The 26,362-nt window shown below is 40.4% G+C and overlaps 1 protein-coding gene across 1 annotated transcript; it reads left to right on the forward strand.

Moving 5' to 3' along the window:
• Positions 1–249: 249 nt before the first annotated feature.
• Positions 250–25,788, forward strand: pdhx (pyruvate dehydrogenase complex component X). The gene is made up of 11 exons (XM_068603927.1): positions 250–400; positions 3,384–3,467; positions 5,822–5,922; positions 11,653–11,843; positions 12,930–13,028; positions 17,810–17,975; positions 18,191–18,338; positions 19,911–19,969; positions 21,093–21,251; positions 23,943–24,007; positions 24,908–25,788. The coding sequence occupies exons 1-11, from the start codon at positions 262–264 to the stop codon at positions 25,161–25,163; spliced, it is 1,467 nt and encodes a 488-aa protein (XP_068460028.1). The 5' UTR covers positions 250–261; the 3' UTR covers positions 25,164–25,788.
• Positions 25,789–26,362: the final 574 nt, after the last annotated feature.

Genomic DNA, 26,362 nt, shown 5'->3' on the forward strand with positions numbered 1-26,362 from the left:
AGAACAACAGCGTAAAGGACCTCGGAGAACCCAAACGAGTTCCTCTTTTTAAGCCAGCTCATTTATCCGTAAATAAACCAACAATGTATTTACTGGGCAAATTAAATAGCTTCTAAATCAACGGACATTTTACACAACCTTTTTTTGGATTTGATGATTCTACCAATTGAATTATATATAGAAGTATGTCCTCGTTTTCCTCCCTGCAAATTTACCGTCAGGCATCTGTGAGGACACGTCTCACCGACGGAGGACGACAACATGGCGGCCTCCTTGCGTCTGGGTCGTCAAGGGATTTTATTTGGCCTTAGATTATCTAGTACTTTTGACAGATGTGTATGGGCCACGCACCCATGTCAGGAGAATGTCCGACACTTCTTCCGATCCCCGTGGATCCTCGGTGAGTGGACATTGTGCTGTTGTCATCTTCTCTGCTGGCAGCCGCTGACATTTGCTGTCATCGTTTGTCTGCCTCCTTTAGTCGTGTGACATTACCGTTAATTTGGTCACGGTGTTTTTACTCACACTATAACTAATGAAACATGTTTTCAACGGGCAGACTGGCACGTCGCATTCCTGTCCGATTAATTGAGGGTTTTATTTGACCTCAGCTTGCGGGATATCAATACGGGTCCATGCACGAGGAAATTTGCAATGCGGGGAATAAGGACTCAATTTGGTCACGTAAATGTGCATAACAGTGTTGCAAACCTGGACCGAAAACAATCTTGAGTTTTAGAGACGTTTTGACGAGTTTGAGTTTTTGGGTTCATTTACAGTCAGTCTGGTGTCCCAAAATGGTTTAATCCCACCTGCGGTCACTGGCGGAGTTCATTTATAGCAAAGTTAAATACAGATTATTTAGAATATGTTTGAGCAACGACATAAACTCAAAGGCACTTTTAATTTGAGTTGTCTCAGTAGGAAATCACAGGTGTTAGTAACAACAATAACGATGGCTCCATCACATTCACACATTCAAGGGTCCCAGTAATACCAGTAAGCCAACATGTACAAGACCAGCCCCATCAATCCAAATCAGCTAAATACAAGTCAGTTATTCCTTTTATTGTGATTTACATGTGGCAACATGATGTGGGTAGAGCTGCCTCTTCATAGTTGATCAATACACGTATCAGTCATTTTGGTTTTATTCGTCTAAGATCTCTTTTTTATTTAATGCTTTTTTAAAAATAATAATAATAATTCAATTTTATATAACACTTTTCTAACAAACAAAACAAACGAAGAAACGAAGAACAAACAAAGAAAGAAAGGAAAGCAAACTGAAGAGGCTGCGTGGGGCATAGCGGAGGGTAGGTGCAGGGGTTTAAATGATGAATGACATATTTCCAAGAAACCAATGAGCACATTTCTGGTAAACACAAGATTTAAAGTGGTGCTTTTTGCCTGTTCTTTGTGGAGAACTTCAGCTCTACAGATCTGCTGATTAAAGCAACTATCATCTTTGTCTCCTAACTCGTATGAGTGTTATTTGACTAAGCAGGCGAGAACCGCTCTGGTTAGTTGGTAAATGTCCACAGGTTTGGGAAGTATAGGATAGTTCCAAGAAAAAAACAAAAACATTTCGGCTCAGCACTTAATTATCTGTCTTCATACATCCAGAAATAACTATTTAGCCGTTTATTCCTTTATCTTTTTGGAAAGGACCAGTTAGGAACAACTTCTGGCTTGGTATGTAGCCAGTATTCATCACCAGTAATAGGCACACGGAAAGAATTCAGGTCAGAAATAATTGGTTGTTGGAAGAAACTAGAAGATAACGTTAGAGAGATGTTGACAACTTAGCGCTATGTGAATGTTTCTTATTTTTTTCTTCTCCAAAATGTCTCACTTATTTATGACTTCTAGACTGATAATGTGCTGCCCATTATTTTATTAGATTTTTGCTGCTGACAGTTTGACATATTGTAGCAGGCAAAACACTGGTGTTACTAATTGCATTAAAGATGGCTCCATTCCACAGTGTGTCAGCAAGCAAGCACAGCCACACGGTTGTGGAACTGAACTATGAGTATGAAGTTTGATATTCATTATTTATCATATTAATGAGAAAATAGTCAGTTTGTTTTTACCCTCCCTCGCCCCCACCCCACACACACACATACATAAACAGGCAGATCAATATGTTTACTGGCATTCTTAAATTTCAGATTCTGAATGAAATGTAAATATGGAAGCAAACAAAATATTATTTGGATATTACTTAGTAATACTTGTCTTTCTTATACACTTACATACATTTTGTGACATTGTCAAATATCCAGCAGATGGCAGCAGCACACAACACGACCAGAGACCACACAGGAGTTCACATTTTTATGGTTTATTGATATGATTGGCAGCAAATCCGACATGGCCACTAAAAGGCCTAATTTGAGGAAAAACATCTCAATCATTGCCTCTGACATAATTAACATTAATGCCAGCTTCAATTTGTAATTTTTTACAAGGTTATTTCATTTAATTTCTGCTGGGTTGAGATGACCACTTTTCAGGCAATTTAGTTTCTTCATTGAGGCGATTTGATTGATAATAACATTCACCGTCAAATTTAAAAGTACTTTAAAGATTAGGTTTATTTAGCTCTTACGGTGAAACCTTTGCCAAGCAAATCACAAGTGTACTTAAGCAGCATCATATCTTAGGGACATGGTCTTATGGCTTCTGTTTGGATCACATCCAATGAAAAAGCTACAAAAACCTTTCCTTCCCTCTGCCTCCGTTGTTGGCTCTTTCTGTCTCATATTGTCTCTTCACCACGTTCGCTTTCTATATATCATACATGTCAGCATTATGGGAGCAGTTCACTGAGCATATTGTTCAACACTAAACAAAAGGGTGTTCCTTTTGAGTTTCGCAATGTCTGATGAATATGCCTGACTGTTCTTGTAAAGCACTAGACTGGCTGTAGTAAAGCAGTGATGCCTCTGGCGTCCTGGAGAGCCAGTGCCCACCACAGTGCGTGAGCCGCCAGATGAACCCTGGCTTCTGAGTGACTGCAGCTGGTGACAGTGATGGGGGGCTTTCATGACTGCTCAAAGGCTTGTAATAGTAAGAGTACCCCTGCAGCTGCTGGGGTGCGGTGTCATCGAGGATCACGATTACAGAAACGACCCAAAGAGGTTCTACTGTCGTAGTGGCACGAGCTCGTCCTGTTGTCCCATATTAAAAACCCAGGGGCCTTAACAAACATTACGACTTCTACCCATGCTACTTGATTTATTTTGACATCCACATTAGTTTATGCTGAAAGGCGTGGCTAAAGGAAATCTCTGACTACGATTCTCATGGAAATATTTCCGCTGTAGTTTTGCTGCCTGATGATGTAAACTATGTACTATTCTCATTCTATCCTGTAGGTGTCAGCCCCGTCAAAGTGGAAATGCCTGCGCTCTCACCCACCATGGCTGAGGGAAGTATTGTTAAATGGCTGAAGAAGGAAGGTAAAAGAAACACAATACTTAATTTTGCCAGCTCTCATTCCTATGCCTGACTTTCTTTAACTGACTTTCTAAATCTACAGTTTAGCAGATTTGTAGATTTCGCAGGTTTGTCTACATTTATGTAATTTTTACAGTAACACCTCTGCGTCTGTGCTCATCAGATGAAAAAGCTCAGTATTTATTTTCCCCACAATGATGACCAACTGTTGCACTAATCATTCACTCAGTGACATCACGCTGCTCTGTAAGGCAGAGGACTGAGCACTGGAAGCACCTGAGGGCCTTTGGTGGCTAATTGGCTCAAGGAAACACTGCAGTCACTATTCATCACTGCTTAGCAACTCAGCCAGGCGCCTCAGCCACACCATCATTTATCAGGAGGCAACATACTGAATTCTGATTGGCTGCTCTGCTGTGTTGCCATGTGCTTCTGTGACTTGGGTTGAGATATGTACACGTGTGTGTAAGTGAGAAAGGGAAAGATATATTCTCAGGAACAAGAAAAATGCATAAAGCGATCTTTCCAACTCCTCAAATGTACGTCCAGGTTTTAAGAAAGCCTACAAAAATACCTTATTCTTTTTATGTAATGAAACAAGACTCCTATTGTACAGCTCTTGTGTCATATTCACAACATGATCAAAATCATGTCATTATGTGTCTTCTCCAACACTACAAACTGACAACACAATCCCCTCTCCACCTCCCACTCACGTGTCCACCATGGTATTCTCGCAACAAGCCACATGACGCAATAAAAAAAACGGCTGGATCAAGTGAAAGGAAAAGACAAACATGTTGTTCTCTGTGGGGTCCCAACAATAATGTTGTCACAGATTTATAATGACAATCTGAGCCTGTCGGTGAAAAAGAAATCCCTTTTTAGTGAACCTAAATTGACTGCGTAGCTGCCAAATTGAATGACATTGCAGCCCTTTCAGTGTCTGCAGCTGTTTTTCCACAAAGTGGCCCGTCGTGAGTTTTCTTCGAAACAATTTCCTCCTTTTGTAGATATTTGCAGGTAATGCATGTTGCCTTGGCCCGCATACCCATGTATTCTGAGTTTTATTTGTTGTTGTTATGCCATAGAGCAGAGGTGAAAGGCTTGAGGTCGCTTGTTTAATCTTTAATGTTGCTCATCACACCTCAGCCCTGGGCTCCCACAGTGTTAAAGCCTCGGACTGATTCATTTTTAACTCCACTACTGCTTGCTCTCATGGGCCCCCAATGCTAATACTCCCTCCTTTAACCTTCCCCTCATCCATCCCCATCGCAGTCTTTTCTTGACCCGCTTAGTGCCTCCTTTTTTCCTTCCCACACGTCTCTCTATCTTAAACATAGTCTATAAACACTCTTTTTCTGTTTTTGTTTTGTTTGGGCATTAATTACAAGTTTTACAAGATTCCTTTTTGATAGTACTGTCTTTGCTTTTTCTATTATTTGCTCCGTCCCCAAAATAACACTTTCTCATCCTATTCTGCGAAAAGATAGAAATGTGACCAGATGTCCGATCTCGATAACCCGTGACCTTCATCTCTTATACCTTCCCTCCTCCTCGCTTTCTAACACATAGACATATGTCACAAAAACGATTCAATCACGCCGCGCCCTACTCTTGACTCTCCATGAGATGGATTGACTGCAACGGCTAAAGGCTAGACATTTCTGGAGGCTACAATATAACCAAAACCCTCCTCGTCTTCAACATTGACACATTGATTTCTAACAAGCATCTTGTACAAGTGAGACAATAAGGTCCATTTGTCTTTTCTATTTCACTGAAAGCCCCATTTGAGTTGTTTCACAAAACGGGTGTAGGACAAAAACGATATATATAAGCATGGAAAGATTGAACCGATGCCTCCTAATTGCCGTCCTCTTTCATTGCTAAGCAGATGCTAATGTATTCCAACTCTCTCATGGGCTGAACCAGTGGGACTCTACTGGAATTCTAAGGATAGGCAAAGATCTTGGCTTCTTTCAGGCACGCTGTGTTTCTGTATCTCATATTCTTTACCATGAAACATTGATTAGGCCCTTCATATCATATGTAGGCCAAAACCAGAGCAGATAATTTCTCGCATAACCTGGTTGCCCCATCAATGGATGCTTAAATTTGTATGGCAACAAATGTGTCCACAGAGCCGCAGTTGTTTTGAACATTCTGCTGCTAATCGTGATTCATGCATTTGCAAGCTTAACTAAAATGACTCATTTGCTCTCTAACTAAGAGCGATGACGAGATTGGTTTTGGGACCTAGGTGCTTGAAATGGCAAATACATGTTGTTGTTGTTTGTTTGATATTGAAGTTCTTGGATGTGTTTCTTCACCTTTTTTTTTTTTTTTTTTTCAGGTGAGGCAGTGGCAGCCGGTGATGCTCTTTGTGAGATTGAGACTGACAAGGCTGTTGTTACCATGGAGTCTAATGAGGATGGTATCATGGCAAAGATATTGGTGAGTGAGCAAAACCACACACAAACCTCTCGAGGAGATGATTAGATACAGGAATACAGCTTCAGTATACTTATCAATAACCGTGATGGGTCGAGGGCAAATGTAAACGCTGTTTATTTAAGTATTCAGACCAGGATTTTAAATGTTGCCTTTTGACAAGTGTCAATTTGTGTGAAGTCAGCAGTTAGCAGTAGTTATGTCTATGCATTTTAAATTAGTTTATATTCACATGGACTATAATTCCTTGGTAAATTTGTGTGACTGTCTCAGGGTTTCCTCGTTGCCAATGCTAATTAGCTACGCTTGTTAAATCTGCTCTTCCTATACATAACAGCAAAGCTTTGACAAGGCGTCTTTAGTGACAAATATGTCACCCCCACCCTCCCCCGTCGTGCCGGTTGTCTGTGGGATTTTTAATAGACCGCCAAAGACGGAGAGATCTGTTTTCTTTCATCAGTTCTCCACCACATGTCCGTCCCCCTGAACAGAAAGATGAAGACGTTTTATCTTCTTTTGGTGTTTGACTGCGCTGTGAGAGATCTGCATACAGTACGGGGAAGAAGGGGGAGGATTGCCTTGCAGTTTAAGATTTATGTCCTCTTTTTTATTTATCCTCCTTTAAACGGCAGTGAGGTGTTGCTGTCTTCGTTCCTGCGCATGCACAGAAGCACAAACACTTCCATGTCACACAGAGCGCCTTAACTCTTAATAACGCAACATGTTCTATTCGCCGTGTAATTTTGAACACGCTCACATTCTGGTGACGCTTGAGCGGAGCAGAGTTTAATTAGCTCGTGTGTCTGTTTGGTTGTGAAACCTGAACAAAAACAATTACAGAGCCAGTCTGCAGCAGCAATTGCACATCGCAAATGGTCACACTGATGCATTGTTCATGAACAACACAACAATATTTCTTCCAAGATCAAGATGGCTAAATTAAACAATGAATTACAGAAGGGAGGGATTACTGTCAATTATAAAATATATGATTGTATCTCTTTTTTTTTCTCTCCTTCTTTTCACTTCTTTTGCCTCCATTTGTCCACATTCCCTTACTCCTTACTCCATCCTTGTCTTTGTGGCTGTGGGGATGAGGTAGTTTCCATAGCAACCACCCAAGAATTGGGGGTAGGGGCTTTTAAGCTGAAGCTGGCAAAGAAAGATGGTCTGCATTAGACAAGCCCCCTAGCTATCTCTCTCTCTCTCTCTCTCTCTCTCTATCTCTCTCTCTCTCTCTCGCCCTCTCTCTCTCGCCCTTCCTGTAATAGTATGAGTATAGTTAATAATAAAAACAGGAGCTTTTGGCAATATTTCAGAGATCCAGGCTCCCGTCTATGGCACGGGAAATGTGGCGTCCACTTTGTCTGGGTCAGAGAGTATCGGGTCTTTAAAAGTCTAATTGGGGCTCGCCAAGCACCCAGTCGGTTTCTAATTTAGAGACTACAATAATTACCTGCCCGTGGCCAAATGCCCGGACATGCTGCCGTAGACGTGGAGCTTCCAGTGCTCCATGGGGTTATTTATGAGGGTCAAGTACTGCAGTGGCCCTCGACCAATTTCCAACCATGGCTCTCGGGAGTGAGAGAACAGGGGATACATTTTGCTTGTATTGGGATGTGGATGCGGGGGATAGGAGCAGCAGCAGCGTCGGGAACACAGATTACTATATCTCATCACACTCTCACTGTGCCGCTCTACCCAGACCCAATCGCTTCAATCTGAAAATCTGCCCTGAGAACAATCAATCACCGTCTGTGGAAAATGAAAACACCAACAGGAGCAGCGCTAGTGTCCTTTAAATCATTTGTTAGTATAAATCACTTTCTAACCTTTTAGCATTCTTATGTTGAAACAAATTGGGTGAAAAGTCTAAAGTAAATAACCTGTAGACTGTTAGACTTCATAAATGCTAAATTGATTCAGTTCATATATACATATTTTCCTTCACGAAAGGCCAGCAGGGCATTGGGGAAAGAGGTAGGGACTGAGGTGACACATTATCGAGGAAACAGAGTGGAGAACAATATAATTATGGAATAGATGAAGGAAAATTACCTTTTGGTAAAAGGTCTTTGACAGTTTGAACCTGAAAGTTGTGGTTTCATTGTGAGAAAGCTAAACAAACATGATTTTACAGAAGGAATGAGTTGCAGCTTGAATTGTGCTTTTTTTCCTCCTCTCTCTCTGTGAGATTACATTGGCCTAGCAGACTGGCGTTGCTAAAATGAAGGATGTCGCTGTAATCCTCTGTGTGCGATATCTGTCATGCTCTATTGATCAGAGACAGACCATCTTCCACTGCCTAAACAAGATATCCCTCTCTCCCTCTGTCTATAAGCATTGTTAGGCTACATACATCTTCCTGTTGACAAATATACCGCCTCAAACACGTTGCAATCAGGGTTTGATCTGGAGCCCGATTTTCTATCACGGTCCGATGCCCAAAGTAACACCAACAAACCTGGAATAATCACTCTTCGTGGGATCTGCAGCACAAGCTTTACAGCTACATCAGCCAACACTCTTAATTGAAATAAAAAGGAATGTTGATACTCGTCCAGACCAAGCTTATTGTAACTAAGCTGTTTACACCCTCAGGGGGCTTGTATGGCTGACTGTATAATAACAGTTTTGAGATAAGTAGGTTAAACCTCATAAATGGTCCAGTCTGACTTTGTTGAATCATTAGCATAGCTGATGGGCTCTGAAGAGGTCCCTTAAGAGCCATATTTGTGATCTGTTAGGCTTTTCACAGGGAGAATGTTGCCATAGGAAAGACTAAAGACGTCTTCATGGTACAGGGCCCACTCGTGTTTAGCTTGAGAAGAAGGATGGCTGTGAGGACAGGGACCGGCCTGGTAGACCAGAGAGAGAGACATGTTTCTTTTTTTTTTCCCCTGCCATCATGACATAAAGCACGAACAGAAGTGACTGAGAAGCACAAACTGACTCTTAACTGAGACATGAGGGAAACTTTTCTAGTGATTGATCAGGCAATTCAGACAAGACTAAGACACAGGCATCTAAACAAACTATAATAAACAAAATATCTGCATTGCACTGCTTAATAACTAAGGAAAGATAATGAAACAATGATATCAATAAAACTGTTGGCCCAAAGAAAATGTAACTATGATCATAACCGGACTCTACTTAATATTCACATAACATTTAGGCCTGCAATGACGAATCAATAAAATCGGTCATTAAAAAAGTTGGCAACACATTTCATTATTGATTTGTTGTGTCGCGTGATTATTACGCCACTCAATAAGCCGTGGAGATGTTTGAGTATAAAAGTTGAGTTGTGCGCAGAGCGCAGCAGACAGGAGGTTCTGGTGCAGTTTGTTGTATCCTCTCATGTCACTGCATAGTCACATTGCTTGCTACAATTTGTGGTTCCATATCTAATTAATAACTTACTTTTAGGTAAAGTCCAGTCCGTAAGTTATCCATTTTGCGTGTGTGTTAGAAAGTGTAGAGAACAAGTTTTCTGATTTGTATTTCTTTATTTTTTATAAATTCTTTATTGTTAAGTTTGTTTTCACTGTGAATTTGCACTGTCAGTTCTGTTTTTGTAATAAAAGGTTGCAAATTAATGCTTTTTGAGAGAGAAAAAGTTTTATCCGATCAATTGAAAAAATGATATATCAATTATTAAAATAATACAGCCCTAATAATATTAAACGCTGATGTGTGGTTTAGTGTCATGTCTTGCTCTTGGTGATCGTAGACACTGTTTTAGAGGAGTTTCATGCTGAACATTGTGACGCTTAATGTTTGTTCTAATTTGACATGCTCACAATGTAAACAGGATTTTATTGCAAGCTTTTCCAGAGACGCTCTTTGAGCATGAAGTGAAACCAGCTCTGTAACTCACCGCTTCAAACCATTTGATGGCAGTGTTGAGAGTGTGTGTAAGTGTGTGTGTGTGCACGTGCGTTAGAACGTGGTTTGCCTTATAATGAAACCACTGATGCAGCTTGTGAATCAAATGCAGCTTATACTGTATGTTATCATGGTTTTCAAAACTTCTACTTTAATACATTGCTTTGCTACACATTCTGTCAGTAAAGCCAACTGTAACGCTGTATGGTCTTCAACCTGATATGCCAATAAGACTTTAAATTTAGACTGATCTAAAGTCTGGTAGGATAAATATTTGACAACAATTCCCTGAGGGTCAACCACCCCATAGGCGGGTGGCGCTAAGTATAGTGTCAGCTGCAAAATGGCATTACCTTCTCAACTGACGGGTCGTTTTATTGTGCATCATGCTATTGGGCTGCCAGTCACTCTGTATTTGCAGATCTATTTCCTCACAGATTTTACTAATATTATTTTCTTTGGATAGGTGCAAATCTGTATGGGTTGGGTTGTCTTAATAAATTCAGTGTAATTTATCATGTTGTGTTTTCCATATTGTGTTGATGAACTAGTATCAAAATAATGTATCATTATTCTATACGAGATCTGTTCCGCTTTCTGACAGAACCTTTGCTAGTTTGTTGGTGTTAAATTACAACACGAGTGTGTTTGTGTCAGCACTCGACATTGCAATGAATATTCATTTAGTATATTATGGATCTGGTTTTGGTTGTCTTTGGGGATATGTTCTCCCCTTCTGTTACACACAGACATACTGATGGCTGCCGTAACAACATATCACAGGGTTGCTTGTGTCATGATACGACTAATGTAGGAAGTATATTACTTTTCCAGAATCTCTACCAAGTGGAAAAATTAATGTTCAACTTTACTGCAAAGTCCAATGGGGCAAGAAAGTAGGATTCTCAGATGCCTTTAGTTATTTGTATTATGTAATAAATTAATCAGGCATCAAAACAACCATGCTCTGCATTTCAGTGACAGATCTCTGCTTCAACCTGCAGGACTACATTAAACTAAAGTAGACCAGAATGAGCAATAAAGTGACGCTCTTTCTACAAGTGAGTGCAGGTGTTCATTTAATCTGCTGCTTTTTTTTAATTTTTCTAGGGAGCGGGGGTTGGGATGGAGTATGATAACTGGATTTTCTAATTGCACCAATTTATTGTGAAATCAAACCTAATTGTTTTCATTTGGTCATTTGTCAGACATTCACAGGTTATTACGTTTAGACGGTGGCAGCAGGGTCTATGTTTCTCATTTTTGGCTTCTTCCTTTTCTTATAATATCGAGTGACCCCTTGAAGAGGCAGCTCACTAAGTGGATACCTTTTGAAAAGAGATGAAGTGTAGCAGCCCAACCCTGTCCTGTCTCTTGTGCCTGGCCTTTCATTTAAACTGATCACTATTGACTGAGGATCAACACCTAGCACTGCTTGGGGAGAGTAGCATGAGGCTTGCAGTGGAACAAGATAGTGAATCAATAGTTGACGGTATGAAAACACATTCATTCCACTCCAAGAATCTATTCCAGCAGAGCTGTGTTTTGTATGATTTGTCAAGTTAACAGGGGAGAAAATGGAAAAATGGAAATTGATGCGAAGGAGAAGGCAGTAGGATTTTTCAAGAGGTCGTCTAATAATGGCTGTCAAAATGTTTTTATTTTTAATGACCACTGGCGAGCTGATTAACTTCAGTATCACTTTCACGTCATCTTTTTATGTGTGGTATTATTTGCTTCACGAATAACTGAACCTTCCCTCTTATTCGAGTAAACTCACCTCTACTTGCAGTGTTGCTAATGTTCCTCATTGACTGAATAAGTCTCTCACACTCTTTATAGATGGAGGAGGGAAGTCGCAATGTGCCCCTGGGCACTCTAATTGCCCTCATGGTGGACGAAGGGCAGGACTGGAAGCAAGTTGAGATCCCTCCTTTAGATGCTGCTCCTCCACCTGCTGCAGCCGCCGCCCCGGTGACGCCGCCTGTTGCTCACTCTCCAGTCCCTCCACCAAAACCAGCCATATCCGGACCGTAAGTGTCGCCATCCTTTTGATTTGCTGCTGAAATCACACACTGTATGGCTCAATCCAATTCATAAAATCTCAACAGTGAAAACAGGTCTGTACACACCCCCCCCTGAACTAATGTGACCCTAAAGGTGGTTTACATCTTCTTTGCAGTCATGGTTACAAGTCAGCACTCTTTAAAGGATTTGTGTGTGGTATATAATTTTACTGCTGAATAAGCTTGATTTTTGTTTGTTTGTAATGCTTGTAGTTAAATTATCCACAGAATGGGTCAGCTCTTTGTCGATGTGTTGTTGTAAGTGACTAGTGCAATGTGAGCATTAATACTAGGTCACGCTTGTTTGAATAAGCGACATGAGCTGAAGTAAACGCCCTGATGTAATATTATGATGTCTGTTTTGTCTAAGTAGTTATGTAGATATTATCAATGGATAAACAGTGCCCCCGGTGACCATGACAATTTTGCTCATTGTGTGTCACTGAGTAGCCGATGAGACAGCAAAGCCAAGAATGTAGATAACAAGGACTAAGATGCCCGCAGGATGGAACAGAAACGCGTCCCTTTTTTATTCAGTATGCAGTCATGCGAATTTCAGGTCTTATCCCAGTCACCAATGTAACCGGCTGAATAGGATGATCGTCCTCTGTTCACATTCCAAAATGTGTGAGAGCCTACCGACTCCTGTGTACACAATGAATACTCTTGTGGAAAGCAAAAGAGCTGCCACAGAACAAACAGGCCCTTCATGCAAACATTTCACGCTGAGCCCGTCTACATTTTCAGATTTGCACCTTGCTGCATCCACTTGACGGGTGAAAGATGTGAACGGTGGATGTGTTGTGCAGTAAGCCTGATTACCAGGCGATGGCTACAGGAATAGGCTCTGTGAAGCAGTAGATGGTATCTGGGCTAAGTAATAGGTCCTTTTTAAGAAATAAAAAAGGCCCTGATATGCTTTAAATAACCTTTTTGCTAGACCAGGACTTTTTTAAAAATTATTCTTATTTATTTTTTTAGAACTTAAGATATAAATTTTTGGATTTGAAAAATGTTTTGTAATTTAAAAAAAACGCTCTCTTCCTCATCCAGGTTACGTCTGAGCCCAGCAGCAAGAAATATCCTGGACTCCCATGGCGTCGACCCCAAATTGGCCATTCCTACAGGACCAAGAGGACTGATCACCAAGGAGTGAGTATGGGTGAATGGGTTTATTTGTTTGTTTGCACAGGAAGTGATTTGTCAACAGTAGGGGATCGTTTAGCTTTGTAATCGGTCTGAGGGCACAGATTGGACCAGTCCCCTCGTGGCCAACATGACACCCAGTTTATATGTGAGGAAAAGAGATGTCAGTCAGAGCAAGAGAGGTCACAGCAACAGTGTAGGCAGTGAGAATGACAATGTGGGAGAGATCCGATAAGTGAAAAAAGATGTGACTAACGGGGTTAAGATTTTAGGTACTTTAATCCCGTTAAGTGGTGAATTCACACTTTAGAAAGCTGTGAACACACACACACCCACACACGCGTGCACACACACACACACACGCGTGCACACAGCTCTAATGGTTACCTGCTGTCAATAGGGACCTGATTGAATACTCTCGTTACCCACCGAACACTCTGCTGGGGAATCTCATTAAGCAACTTTGGTCGCCATAGCAACTCAGTCTCCAGGACCCACTGGTGACCATAGAAACGCAGACCATGTGTTTTGTGGGGTCTTCAACAGTAAAAGGGACGTGAAGCTTCAGGAAACAAACCCGGTGAAGCCGTTTTCCCCTCATGCTTACATTTTGAATTGTGAATGTTGTTTATGAACACCCATTTTAAAAATCACAATTTTAAGTGTACTTACCACTGAGAGAGTGTCTTGTACGCCCTTATTCAAGCACATTGGGAATTGATGAGAACACTGCCTTTTTTTGGGTATTAAGCTATAATTAATTGTCAGGTTAATGAACACAGGCATGTTCTGCACATAGCAGGAGTTCTAGTTTTTTAAGTTTAAATTGTATCTCCAAATAGTTTGAGTTGGCATGCTCTGTTGCCTCTCCTTAAACCATTTGTTGAACTCCAGATTTGCGAGACCGGTTCGCCAAATCACTTCCCGATACCGAGGCGATTTAATAAGCCCAGAAAGGAAGATAGTTGAAAAACTCTGCCGGCCAAGAGGTTGAACGTTGTCAGAGACCTTTCCGAATTTAATGATGTGCTGTTCGAAATAGTTTGCTGGCCAAGCCACAGACTAAAACAAGTACCCCGAGCTTAACTTTTAAGGCATTATCATTATCATTATTATTAGTTTGGAAATGAAAAGTGTATTATTTTCTCAGGCTTTTTCTTTTAGAAAGTGCATTTGAGGGTGTTGAATACATAACTTCAAACTGACAAACACAAATGTGTATTAGTGGGAACAGCTGCTAATACATCAATAATATAGGGAATCCCATGAAAGTACAACAAGAAAACATCCTTTAACATTTTCCCGAGCACAGACAATTATTAATTATCAGTAACCTGGCGTGATGTTTTTCCCAAAGCTCTGCGAGCTATGTCATTCTCTCAGATGTCTGTTTGCTCAAAAATGCTATTAGATTGGACATGTGTCGACCAGTTTGTCTTTATAACAACTATGGTCCATCAAGCCCTTGACAAATGGCCATAAAGGCTTGACATGAAAGGATGTTTTTAGGAATATTATAGGTAACTATTATATATATATATATATATATATATATATATATATATATATATATATATATATATATATATATATATATATATATATATATATATATATATGAGCATAGTTTAAAACAAGAATGTATGGGACAACTATTTGGGACATGTTGAGTAACCAATTAATGCTAACTAATTCTGTATTTGTGTAATTAAGCCATTTACTTTCACACAATGCCTTCATGTCTTCTGGATATTTAGATATGTTCAATGTGATGTCCCAGATTAGCTGAACCTATAGCTTCTACATCTTGAGACAGAACTGTTCTGTTCTTGTTAGAAATCAAATCTCCTCGGTGAGAATAGTTTCACATATTGGCTCTGCTCCTTCAAGAGGGGGGAGAAAAGACCCCACTTCCCTTCCTTTGTCCTTTGGTAGATCAGATAAGACTGAAACTAGTACGGTACCCCTCCCAATCCACCCTGTGTACTGGTGAGGCCCCTCTATAGTGGGCATGAATAGCATCAGGTCACGCAACCCAGGGATGAGATCATAGCATGTTACATAATCCACAGCAGAGAAACACATTTATATGACCACCTTTTTCTCCATTTATCTTTCATCATTGTCATGAATAGAGATGTTATCAAAAAGTGATGGGTAAAGGTTTCAATGATTTCTACATCATGATACTGTACCCTGTGTAAATGTATGCAGGCAAAACGCTACCCTTTATGTTGAAAATGTCTGTAAAAAAACTCCTGATTTCATGTATTAAGTATAACGTATTACATTAGTTAAAGCAGGGAGCACATTAACTATAAGCCTCAGCTGTGTCCAAGTCTAACATAAATGTAAATATTCAGTAATGACAAATATTAAAATTATGGCTTTCTTTGCAACAACATTTTTCTGAAATTAAAAAATATTATGAAAAGGAACACACTGGAGGCAAAAAAAAGCTCAAAAGCCACTTCTGAATTATTTAAATAGTAACACTCTCTAAAAGTACGTTGAATAGCAATGAATCTGGCCCAAAAGAGCAGTTTTGTTTGACCTTGATTAACACAGGTATTCATTTACAAGTGAGGATTTCTTAAACTCTCATTCTGGCCTGTGCAGCACCGACGCTGCACACAAAAAAGCTTCATACAGTACTTTACAACTCAAACACAATCTTAACAGTCGTGTTTGCTTTGTAGAGTCAGATATATTTGTCATATAGTGTTGCTTAATTGTCTTGCTTTGTTTCAAAAGCACATCTTGCTGCAACACTTAACTGCAGAACTAACGCCCAACTCCCTGTTGGGAAAGTGATGAGTTAGACCCATTTTCCTTTCTTTTTCTCCTTTTTGATATGCAAATGTATATTTATTTTTACGTGATTGAAAAAGGCAGACCACACACCAGTCCAGTGGAGCAGCTCCCATGACGACACCACTCTTTTTTTTCCCTCCCCATTGTAACCTGTGGTGGCAGTAGAAGACAAAGTTTATTCAAGTGTGTGCATGTGGTGCTTTTGTGTGTGTGCGCGCCGCCTCGTTGCCTTTTTAATATTCTACTCGCACTCTCCCAGTCTTTTAAAGTCTCTTTTGCCTCGGCTGTCAGTAGGGGTGTAAATGGTCGGTGTGAATAGAGCCAACCAGCTACACGGTATCTACAGCATGCTGGTCCAGTGTCCACTACAGGCTGCTAGTGACATGACTTCTTTTCACTCAAGACTATGATGGAATATTTATTGCATATTACCATTTTTCTCCCTTTTTATTACTTGTAACGTTGGACAATATTGTCACGGATATGTTTTGTTGATTAGCTTGCTCTGTCCTTTTTTTTTTTTTTTTTTTTTTAAGCCTCGAAAGTTGAAGTCACACATAACCTCTATGCTGCACTTTCTGTTTCCTGTGTGGTGGGCAGTAATCATTAATAGTCAATGTGGTTTTCACAGGTTAGCTGGGGGATTTCTAAATTGCCTCAGTTGCTCCACAAACAAATACTCCTATCAGAGAGGGAGAGGGAGGAGTTAGTTTGCTGGAGGAAATAAAAAGATACAGCTCAGAGAGGGACCGTGGGGCCCAAACTGTTCCCGGCTACACGTTGAGGTCAGAGGCAGCTGGTCCAGACAAAAGGCTGGATGTGTGTGGTAGGTGGACCCCAGTGCACTCAACTGGAACCAGAGAGCTTCAAGCTTGCGCACCTGATACTTTCCCCTCCCACCTCTTTTGCTGCTAAGAACAAAATGAATGGGTGAAAAAAAAAATCCAGGCCAGATCTTTCAGTACATTTTGAATCCCTCCTTCCCTGCCTATCAATATTCAGTGTAGCGGTCTGCAGGATCCTGACCCAAAACAAATTGTCACTTCCTCTACTACATTCATGAAACCGCTGTGACTGGACATATTACAAATATACTGGATGTGGAAAATGTTGCGGTTGAAGAGTAAAATGTGCACTATTACATCTTAACTGGCCACTGTGATATTATTGATACAATTTCAATTACATTTTTTCAAAGCTTAAGGTGTAAGGCATCATTTGAGATGGCTTTGGAATGATCTGTAAGTGGGGAATTCACCCTCATTTGACTTGTAAACATGTGTTTAACGATGCAGACATCTGGATATTGGTCTGTGCTATTTTATTGTCGTCCTTCAGAAAAAGATGCCGTTTGAAAAAGTTCTGACGTCCATGGCTCATCGTGCCAGTGACCAGGATAATAAAGCCAACGTTTTGAATAACCGTGTCCCTTGCTGCACCTGACACCCGACCCTGCCTCGCCTTATCCTGATGGGGTTTGTTTGTGACTAGCAAATGATTGTCATGACGCCCAACCACGGGAGGATAACAGAGTTGCCTCTCTCTACAAGCCTGACACAAATACAAGCCAGATAAAACTAGCGTGACACTCAAAAAGTTGGTAAATGGGAGCATATGGATTAATAATATATAATTGTACTGTCATGCCAGTTTTTCCTTTTTTCATACAACTAGAATTTATTTTAAAAGGGTCAAAGTAAAAGAAAAATCACTTTGAATTCAGCAATACATTTGTATGATTTAGTGTTTCACAATATAAATTAAATAAGCCATTATTAATAAATCGCAGAAATTAAAAAAACATGACAAGGAAAAGTTTGCCAAAGGCTTGAAATAGCATACTCCAGCTCATCTGTTTACGGGGGGCATACTGGGTGAGAGTCAGTCAACAAAACAAAATGGTTGTATAACAATTTTTAAATTACAGTGTAAAGTGACGCCTGCATACGTTTGTTTGTTTTTTACTTGAACAGAGATGCATTGAATCTATTGAAGACGCATCCTGTCCCCAAAGCAACCCCAGCCATGGCTGCCCCGACTGCCCCGAGTTCTGCCCCAACCCCAGCAGCTGCCCGTCCGCCCCCGGGCAGCAGACCCAACATACCTCCTCTCTCTGTACCAGGGAAACCAGGAGCACCGGTGAGCACCCTGCCCACCTCTAACACGTCATTAAATCATTGTGACAAACTAATCAATCGCATCTCTACCTTGTCACCCCATCCATCCATCCATCAACTTGAGTAATTGATGGCACCTGAGATATGTCTGTCAGTCACTCTTGTCCCCTATTGTCTCTCTTAAAAAAGCACCTAATCACCCTGTTCATTTACCCTCCCTCCACTTGTCTACTTTAGGGCACTTTCACAGAGATCCCAGCCTCAAATGTTCGTCGTGTGATTGCTCAAAGACTGACGCAGTCGAAGACCACCATCCCCCATGCGTACGCCTCAGTTGACTGTGACATGGCTGCCGTCATGCACCTCCGCAAAGACTTGGCCAAAGGTAAAAATCACACTACTGTGAGGGGGGTTTGTACACGTTGACAATGTGTTCTGTACATGTACGTGTTAGTGTCATGTCCTTGAGTACATCTCCGACATGTATTTGGAGGGAAACGTTTCTATGAAGATGTGGATTTCAGAGTTTTTACATGACTGCTCACTTGACAGACAGAACAGTCTTATGCATTGAAAGAATCTGTGGTGCATGTCGTCTCAGGTGGGTCATGGTCATGGACCTCTGGTTCATACCAATAACTCCTGAAGACTTCAGTCTCCTCAGTAGGAGTCTGTCCCTTTTGTATATAGTGCATGAGTGTGGCTCAGTCCAGTTTATTGTTGAAATAAGGTTAGATGATATCAACAAAAGGTTTACAGGTGGTCAGAATGGACGTTGTTTTCATTCATATATTTCCTTTGTGCTTAAAGGAGTGACGTGTATGGATAGGTTGAGAGCTTGAGTGTTTGTAAACTAAATACTAGCAATGTCTTCACCGTGTTTTGGAAAGCTACTTTCTCAGACTCAAAGACTTCCCTAGCAACTGTCCCTGAGCTAACCGCAGCGTATTGTGCAACAGCCATCAGGATGTGTTTGTTGAAGGTGAAGTGAGCTGTACACCACAACCAGGGAAAGGAAACATTGTTTATGGGTCTCAACAGTTACTCTTCAGCATTTTGCTGCTTTTCACAGACTCCTAAAATGTAATCTATGCTCATTTTGGGACATTTTTTGTTGATGAAGCAATAGTTGTCCTTCAATTTCCTATTTTTAGACATTTAGTTCAACACACTATCACATAATTTGCTTTATTTAGCTTAACTTTGCCTCGCTGTCAAACAACCAGTAAATCTCTCCGGGTCCTGTCTGTGGTGGAGGAAACGGGTCGGCCATTCCAGAGCTATTAGCTAGGTTGTGTGTGTACTCAGGGATTCTCTCCGCGGTTGTTTTTGCCGACTCCCATTGTTCAGGAGCAGGGCGATTTCACGGTTTGCTCGTTAATCATCCCGCTCACAGCATTCATAACCGTCTGGTACTGCACTAATGGACACGAGTACAAGTTGGCAGTGATGCCAGGCCGAGCCCGCCTGGCCCGCTGGTGTCCAACACGGAGAGGGGAGCCATATAGAGCAGTGGTTCTCAACCTTTTTTCAGCATTTTTGGTTGAAAAAAAAGATGCAATGCATGGGGTGTCTGATTTAATATAGAATATAATCATTGAGTTTATGAATTTACCCTTATAAGTTATTTAATACTTATTAAGTAACTATTTTTAAAGGATTTTTGAATGTATGCTAATTTTAAATATCTTTTTTACAAACATCACGTACCCCCTGGAAGGCCTTCATGTTCCCCCATTTGAGAACCACTGGTAAAGAGAGATTGTCTCTGATCAACTGGAGTATAGGTCAAGCTATAGGAGAGCGTTCCTCACACTGAGGAAATGTGTAGTAACAGTCTTTCGTCAAATGCAAGAGAACAGTGTCACACTTCACAGGTCCTGTAAAAAAAATGTGACGTTGTGTCCATTTGTTGCTTGAATCAGGCTCTCAAACTGTTTCTTCTTTGTCTTTTTAGAACAAATCAAAGTATCAGTTAATGATTTCATCATCAAAGCAGCGGCTGTTACACTTAAAGTAAGTATTGTTCACCTGTTTATCTTTACTTACTATGCTGGCGACGTGTATATTTACAGTGCACAATGTTATTCACCTTATATACCCACAACTATCTGGTCTTGTAGTGCTTAGCAGCCTGGACACAGACAATGATCTGACGTTCATGCTTTAATTGATTTCCCAGGTGGTATTTGATCCCTCATTTATTTTCTCTGCAGCAAGTTCCCCTCTGTTGTGCTCACTGCTAGCTTATTCAGATGCTGAATCAACTCGTAGCCTTGCCATTATAAGATGAGACTGAATGTTTACTGAAAGACTGTGTTCATTTTGATGGAAAAAAAATATGCATTTAATTTAGCGTACTGTAGGAAGATATGTATAAAATATTGCTGTAATAAGCAGCAGCTGATAAATTTGAACATTTGCTGCATGTGTCACAGGAAATATGAGGAGTGTGGAACACAATTGTGTAAATGGTCTAGTTAATGTTAGTATTAAATGCTAAAGCACATGGCTGTCTCGTAGTCTGGACACTATGTCCCACAAAATACCTCTTTGGATTGGTCTCGGCACTGCACTGAGACATGGGACTCACTTGCATAACAGTGGAAAATCAGACTTTCCCCCCAGAGTTGGCTTTAGTACATCAGGAAGTGGCATCTGAGGCTATTTATTTATTTTTTTTACTTTTTAATAAACTGATGTGCTCTGGGATGTGTGTTTTTGTCAGCAGATAAAAGTTGTCTGTGTTCATACAACACAATTTCAACATAAACATGTTGTTGTTGACGCTCCACCACAGCAGATTAATTAAGTTCAACATTATTCAGACATATTTTTAATCAGATTTGATGGCCTGATATTTTCACATACACATTCACCACCAAATTGATTATGTTCTTGGATTTACTGTAATATAGTGTTTAGTTTTTTATTGCCATCATAATTTATCCATTAGCATGCTACCAATCATATTATATAAAATGACATATTTAGTATTGCATCAGACTTTTCCCTACATGCATGAACTGTTTAGGAGCACAGTGTAACCAAAAACGAAGGCCTTTTATCTCTTCTTTGTCTATTTATTTTTTCCCTGTTATCCGTTAAAACCTGTGCTGACTCTGACTTTCCGTCCTAGGAGATGCCAGAAGTTAACGTGACCTGGTCTGGCGACGGACCCCGTGCTCTTAATTCAGTCCACATTTCAATTGCAGTGGCGACTGACAAAGGCCTCATTACCCCCATCATCAAGGACGCTGCAGACAAAGGAGTCCAGGAGATCTCAGCTAATGCTAAGGTAACAAATACATTACAAACCATTATGTCATCATATGCTGTGAGGTGCGTAGGTGTGAGAGTAACCGCCCAAAGAGGGTTTTTTTTCTCCATATTTCCTTTGCTGCCAGTAGTTTATAACTTATATTAACACATATAGTTTTGTTGTTGATTTGTTTGTGGGAATGGATAAGGGAGTTGAGACTTGACTGCAGCCCAGTTGTATCGCGAGGCGTCTGTAGAGTTGTGCTCGTATTCTGGCTCAAACTTTATTGCATGTGGTTATCTTTTTAATATCCATCAGATCATGTTGAGTTAAAATCTCAGATCAGCTGGAAAGATCATCTGTAGATAACTGATTAGATTTGGGATAGTTGGATTTTTGGGTTGTTGGGTTGCCTCAGCTGTTACCGGCCACAGATGGAGAACAAAGCAACAATGGTCAGCTCTTCCTGCTGCTCACAGTCTGCAGCTGGGGACAGGCATGTATTCACAAACACATAAATGTGCTCTCAAAATCTGATATGAATGTACAGACACGCACTTTCTTGAATTGTCTCACTCTCGTCCTCATTAAAGACCTCGACACAAATCAAATAAATAAATATCTCAAGGTGAGGGTATTAAACATGGTATCTCTCGTGCAAAATGCCCAGAGCCCTTATTTAGGCCTGATTCATGTCTGATTCAACAGCTGTTGGCAACAAAACGTGGAAGATGTATGATTGTTTTAATAAAACAGTGTTGTCAAACTTAAAGACTGCTTCTCTACCTGGCACATTACTAGTAGTGGCAGAAGTAGAATCAGTAAATGATGGTATTTGTAGTTTGTCAGGGGAAATTTGTGTGGTAGTTTTAAGGGAATACAAGCAGTATGTCCGTGAGTGTTAGTGAGAGGTGAGGGATGAGTGAGTGCGTGAATAATTAGGTATAAGACATACTTATAATCAGATTGCTGCATTTATGCCTTTTCTATAACGGCGTGAATCCATACACAACTGATCTTGCAATAGACGTGATTGCTTCATCACAAGGGATATGGTCTGTTTGTCTGAACAAACACCATCGCACACTGATGGCATGAATGTCAGTGCAAACACCACTAGCTGTCCCTTTTTGCGTTAAAGATGTATAGTGTTTGAAGTATTTCAATACAGTTCATCAGCAATTAAGAATTTGCACATTTGTTTTCCATCAACCCTCTTTGAGTGCATTATTTTTCTGTTTTTAGTATTTAATGTCTTTTCAGTGGTGCTGTGTTTTGTTAGTAGTATATGGTTAGATGATAGTAGTATTATCCAGTTGTAAAGCTATGATTCTTGAACTGTCATTTTTTTTCTTAATATATGTTTCATATTACCCAATGCATGCAGTGTCAGTTACTGTTAATACTTTAGTAGTTTTCCAACACTTCAGTTGCAAATTATGCTATACATTTTTTTTTCCCGTGAGTTGAGGTGTAATGTTTTAGTCCAGAATAGTATCTGGCTTGCATCAGGTTTTTAAATCAAGCTGTCCACTTGTCTTTGCGTGTAAATTGGACTGCAGGTGTAATTTTAAAGCTTGGATGAGATGACTTATCCCTGTTTTCATCTCTGTCTGAAGGAGCAGTGACATTAGTTTGTTTCAGTGATTAGTCCCATCGGAAAAGATAGTCTGCTTCATTTTTGTTTACGTATGTTGTTGTCTTTATTTAACTATTTTGATCCATCAGCTGCTGTAAAGCATGGGCAGCAACATGGCAGACATTTTAGTTCACTTAAGCCTTCAAAATGAGCTCCGCCACCCACTATTCAGTTTGGTTATGCTGCTGCCTTGAGTTAATTATCTATTTGCCAGTCCTTATTGCTCTCAAATTAAAATCAACATGTGGTTTGAATGAAGCACAGAGAGGTTGCTGCTGGCTATTGATGTGATGGAGTGGAACATCAGCCTGTTTTTGCACTAAGAGCTCTTATCTCAAATGTGTCCACCGTGTCTCACTGTGTCTCACAGTCCTGTGAGTCATTCTCGACTCTCTGTATTGGCTGTGTCCCCGCATTAACCTTTAAGTACATTTCCATTTGAATGAAGTTCACGTTGAATAAAGACATGGTGGCCATCAGCAGTCTCAGCAGAGGGCAGAGCTTGGAAAAAGAGAAGTTCAACGATAGCTTTTTAGCAGTAGCCTTGTTATTTCTGCGAGGCATTTAGTATAAGGTGGCCTGTATTTTAAATCGGTGGTACAACTGTGTATGTTTAGAGAATCACAGGACTGCTTCTCACAATAAGTCTATTACCCAACATAGTTTGTTCTCCATTGACGGATACGCTGAGTTTTGTCCCTCTATTTAATAAAAGTAATGCACTATAATTCATATATAACCCACATAACCAATTTGTATGTAATCCACGTAATCGTGGGCCAGGACAGATGACAGTAAAAAAGAGCGCCAAAGTCCCCGTAGGAGGAGGTCGAGATTGAAGGGTTGATCTAAAAATATGAGACTTGCACCTTTTTTGGAGGCTGCTTTTTTATTTCAAGATGAGGATACGCATCTCATTCATGCTCTGATAGAACATGACTTCACCAAACCTGGATATAGCAATGTGTTTATGGTCCTCTGTTTCCAGCTTTGTCTCATATGTCACACAGTGACTGTTTGTGTCTTGCACATCTGTTCTTCTCTGAAACCAAGCTGAATTGTTTGAGTGGTGTGTCATGTATCAATAGGCACTGGCCCAGAAGGCTCGAGACGGGAAACTTCTACCAGAGGAGTACCAGGGAGGCTCATTCAGGTAATTCAAGACACACATTATTTGTTAATAAAGAGGCATATTAAAAGTCATAACGTTATACAACGTAATGCTATTTTCCAGTCTTTCCCTTTCAATTTGTAGTATAACTCTGTACATTTTCCTCAATTCAATAAGCAGACTTTTTATATGTGAGAGCAGAGGCCCTTTTTTTTTTTATCTCTAATACTTAATTCTATCTCACAATTTCCTTTGGAGCTCAGCAGTAAGATAGCCTTCATAAATCGCCCCCCTATTATGACTTAAATCCAGTTTCTCAGATAGTTTATACATTATGCATATTCTACATTTCATGCGGGCCTGAACTGAATGTGGTCTTGGGCGACAAGTACTGTGTCATCAATTGCAGAGAATTGAATGGGAGGCTTTTCAACTCATTAGACTTAATGGTGTCATTTAGTCATAAATGGGGTTTCTGTGTCAGACAGGAGGGATTAATTCCTATGGGTTAGGGCAGCCCTCTTTGTCCTCCTGCGGATATATGTATACGTCTTTCCTCTAGTCTAGTCGTTCTTCCATCTCCACGAGCTACAGTTCTCATTAATGCAAACTGCCCTCGGGTCAGTCTTGCTCACGATACTCACTTGGAGGCCGATGCTGCTGTAATAATCTAACTGATCAGGGTTTTATGTTGTAAAATAAGATCTTAAAATCCAGTTATATTAATTTACTTAATTCACCCTCTGGTTTTTCAGTCACTCACTCCAGATAATGTTCTTTTTTTGCCTTAAGAAGTTGGTTTTAGAACGACCGTTATGGTGGCTTAGTTGATTTTCATGCATTTCCTCTCATGCTGAGCTTGACTAACGATGTGATATGTGTTCTGTCTCTTCTTTCGTCCCGTCCCTTCCTCCATCCGTTCTTCTTATCTCTCATCGGCAGTATATCTAACCTGGGGATGTTCGGTATCAGCGGCTTCAGCGCCGTGATCAACCCTCCTCAGGCTTGTATCCTGGCCGTCGGGACCTCCAGGTCCGAGCTGCGACTGTGCGAGGATGATCAGACCCTGTCCACCCAGCAGCTGATGACGGTTACGCTGTCCAGTGACGGACGGCTGGTGGATGACGAATTAGCCTCGCGGTTTCTAGATAAATTCCGCGGCAATCTAGAAAAACCGCAACGCATGGCCCTTGCGTAAAACACAAAGATAAATATTTGTATTAAAGGAACTTTAAGGAAGAAAGCGACAAAGCACCTGCACGACGAAGCCTGTCACAAGCAGAGAGCTCTTAAAAGTTGTTTCCTGTGCTTCGATTTTGCGTGCATAGTAAAAATTTGATTTTGTAGCTTTCTTCTGACGGATAATCACCAGGCCTTGTGGTGGGGCGGTTAAACTGGGCTTCTGCTAGAGAGGAAGAGGATGTAGCAGAGGTGCCAAATATAAACAGAAGTTGGATAGTGGGGTGCATCCCACATAATGTAATAACGGTGGTTGTTCTATCACACCAGAAAAGTGTATATATGTGAAATGATTATTCCACTTTAAGTTCTATTTTTCAGTCCCAGTGCATCTGGTCTGTGTCACTATTAATATAGAAGTCCAAGTGGTATTGTAAACTGTAAAAAATGTTTCCAATAAGGGTGAACCACATAAACCATTTACTGTTACACAATTCAGGAAATTAATTCACTGTCCATGTTCATACAATTTAACTTATTTAAACAGATCCTGTGACATACCTAATAAACACATTTCCTAAATGTATACAAAATAATGTAGGTTCTTTGTTTCCTTAAATAAAACACATTTTTCAACCTTCAAATGTCAGTGAGCCTCATTTAGTGTGTGTGTGTGTGTGTGTGTGTGTGTGTGTGTGTGTGTGTGTGTGTGTGTGTGTGTGTGTGTGTGTGTGTGTGTGTGTGTGTGTGTGTGTGTGTGTGTGTGTGTGTGACTAATTAAAATCTAAAGAGATTACACAATTATTTCATAGAAGCCAATTAGTATGATTTGCTGGGCTCAGTATACAGGTCAGTCTCTGCTGGCAGATGTTTATCTTTGCTGTAAGCGTCGGCAGAACAGCTGTTTACATGTGTAACGGCACCAGTTGGGCAGAGCTTCTCCTAGATGTGTGTAATCAGGGTTTGGTATTATATATATATATATATATATATATATATATATATATATATATATATATATATATATATATATATATATATATATATTATCTTTTACCTGCTGAAATAGAGAAAGTTGTGATATCAGACTTTCTGATAGCTCCAATTTAAATTAAAATTTCACACCCAAGAGCTCCAAGAGCAGCGGTTACAAAGAGAGTATGGGGCAGTTCAGCAGTTTGACGAGGTGAAGACTTTGCTCTTAAAACACTTGACTAA

Source organism: Clinocottus analis, unplaced genomic scaffold, assembly GCF_023055335.1.
Source record: "Clinocottus analis isolate CAN_PGR_092001 unplaced genomic scaffold, fCliAna1.0.p SCAF_6, whole genome shotgun sequence".
In the NCBI taxonomy this organism is placed as follows: domain Eukaryota; kingdom Metazoa; phylum Chordata; class Actinopteri; order Perciformes; family Cottidae; genus Clinocottus; species Clinocottus analis.

What these genes read in the sequence shown, in the direction of transcription:
- pdhx (XM_068603927.1), top strand. Translation starts at nt 262, where the DNA reads ATGGCGGCCTCCTTGCGTCTGGGTCGTCAAGGGATTTTATTTGGCCTT. An exon ending in CCGCAAAGACTTGGCCAAAG is followed by an intron (nt 18,339 to 19,910) that starts GTAAAAATCACA and finishes TTGTCTTTTTAG; the next exon opens with AACAAATCAAAGTATCAGTT. An exon ending in TACCAGGGAGGCTCATTCAG is followed by an intron (nt 24,008 to 24,907) that starts GTAATTCAAGAC and finishes TCTCATCGGCAG; the next exon opens with TATATCTAACCTGGGGATGT.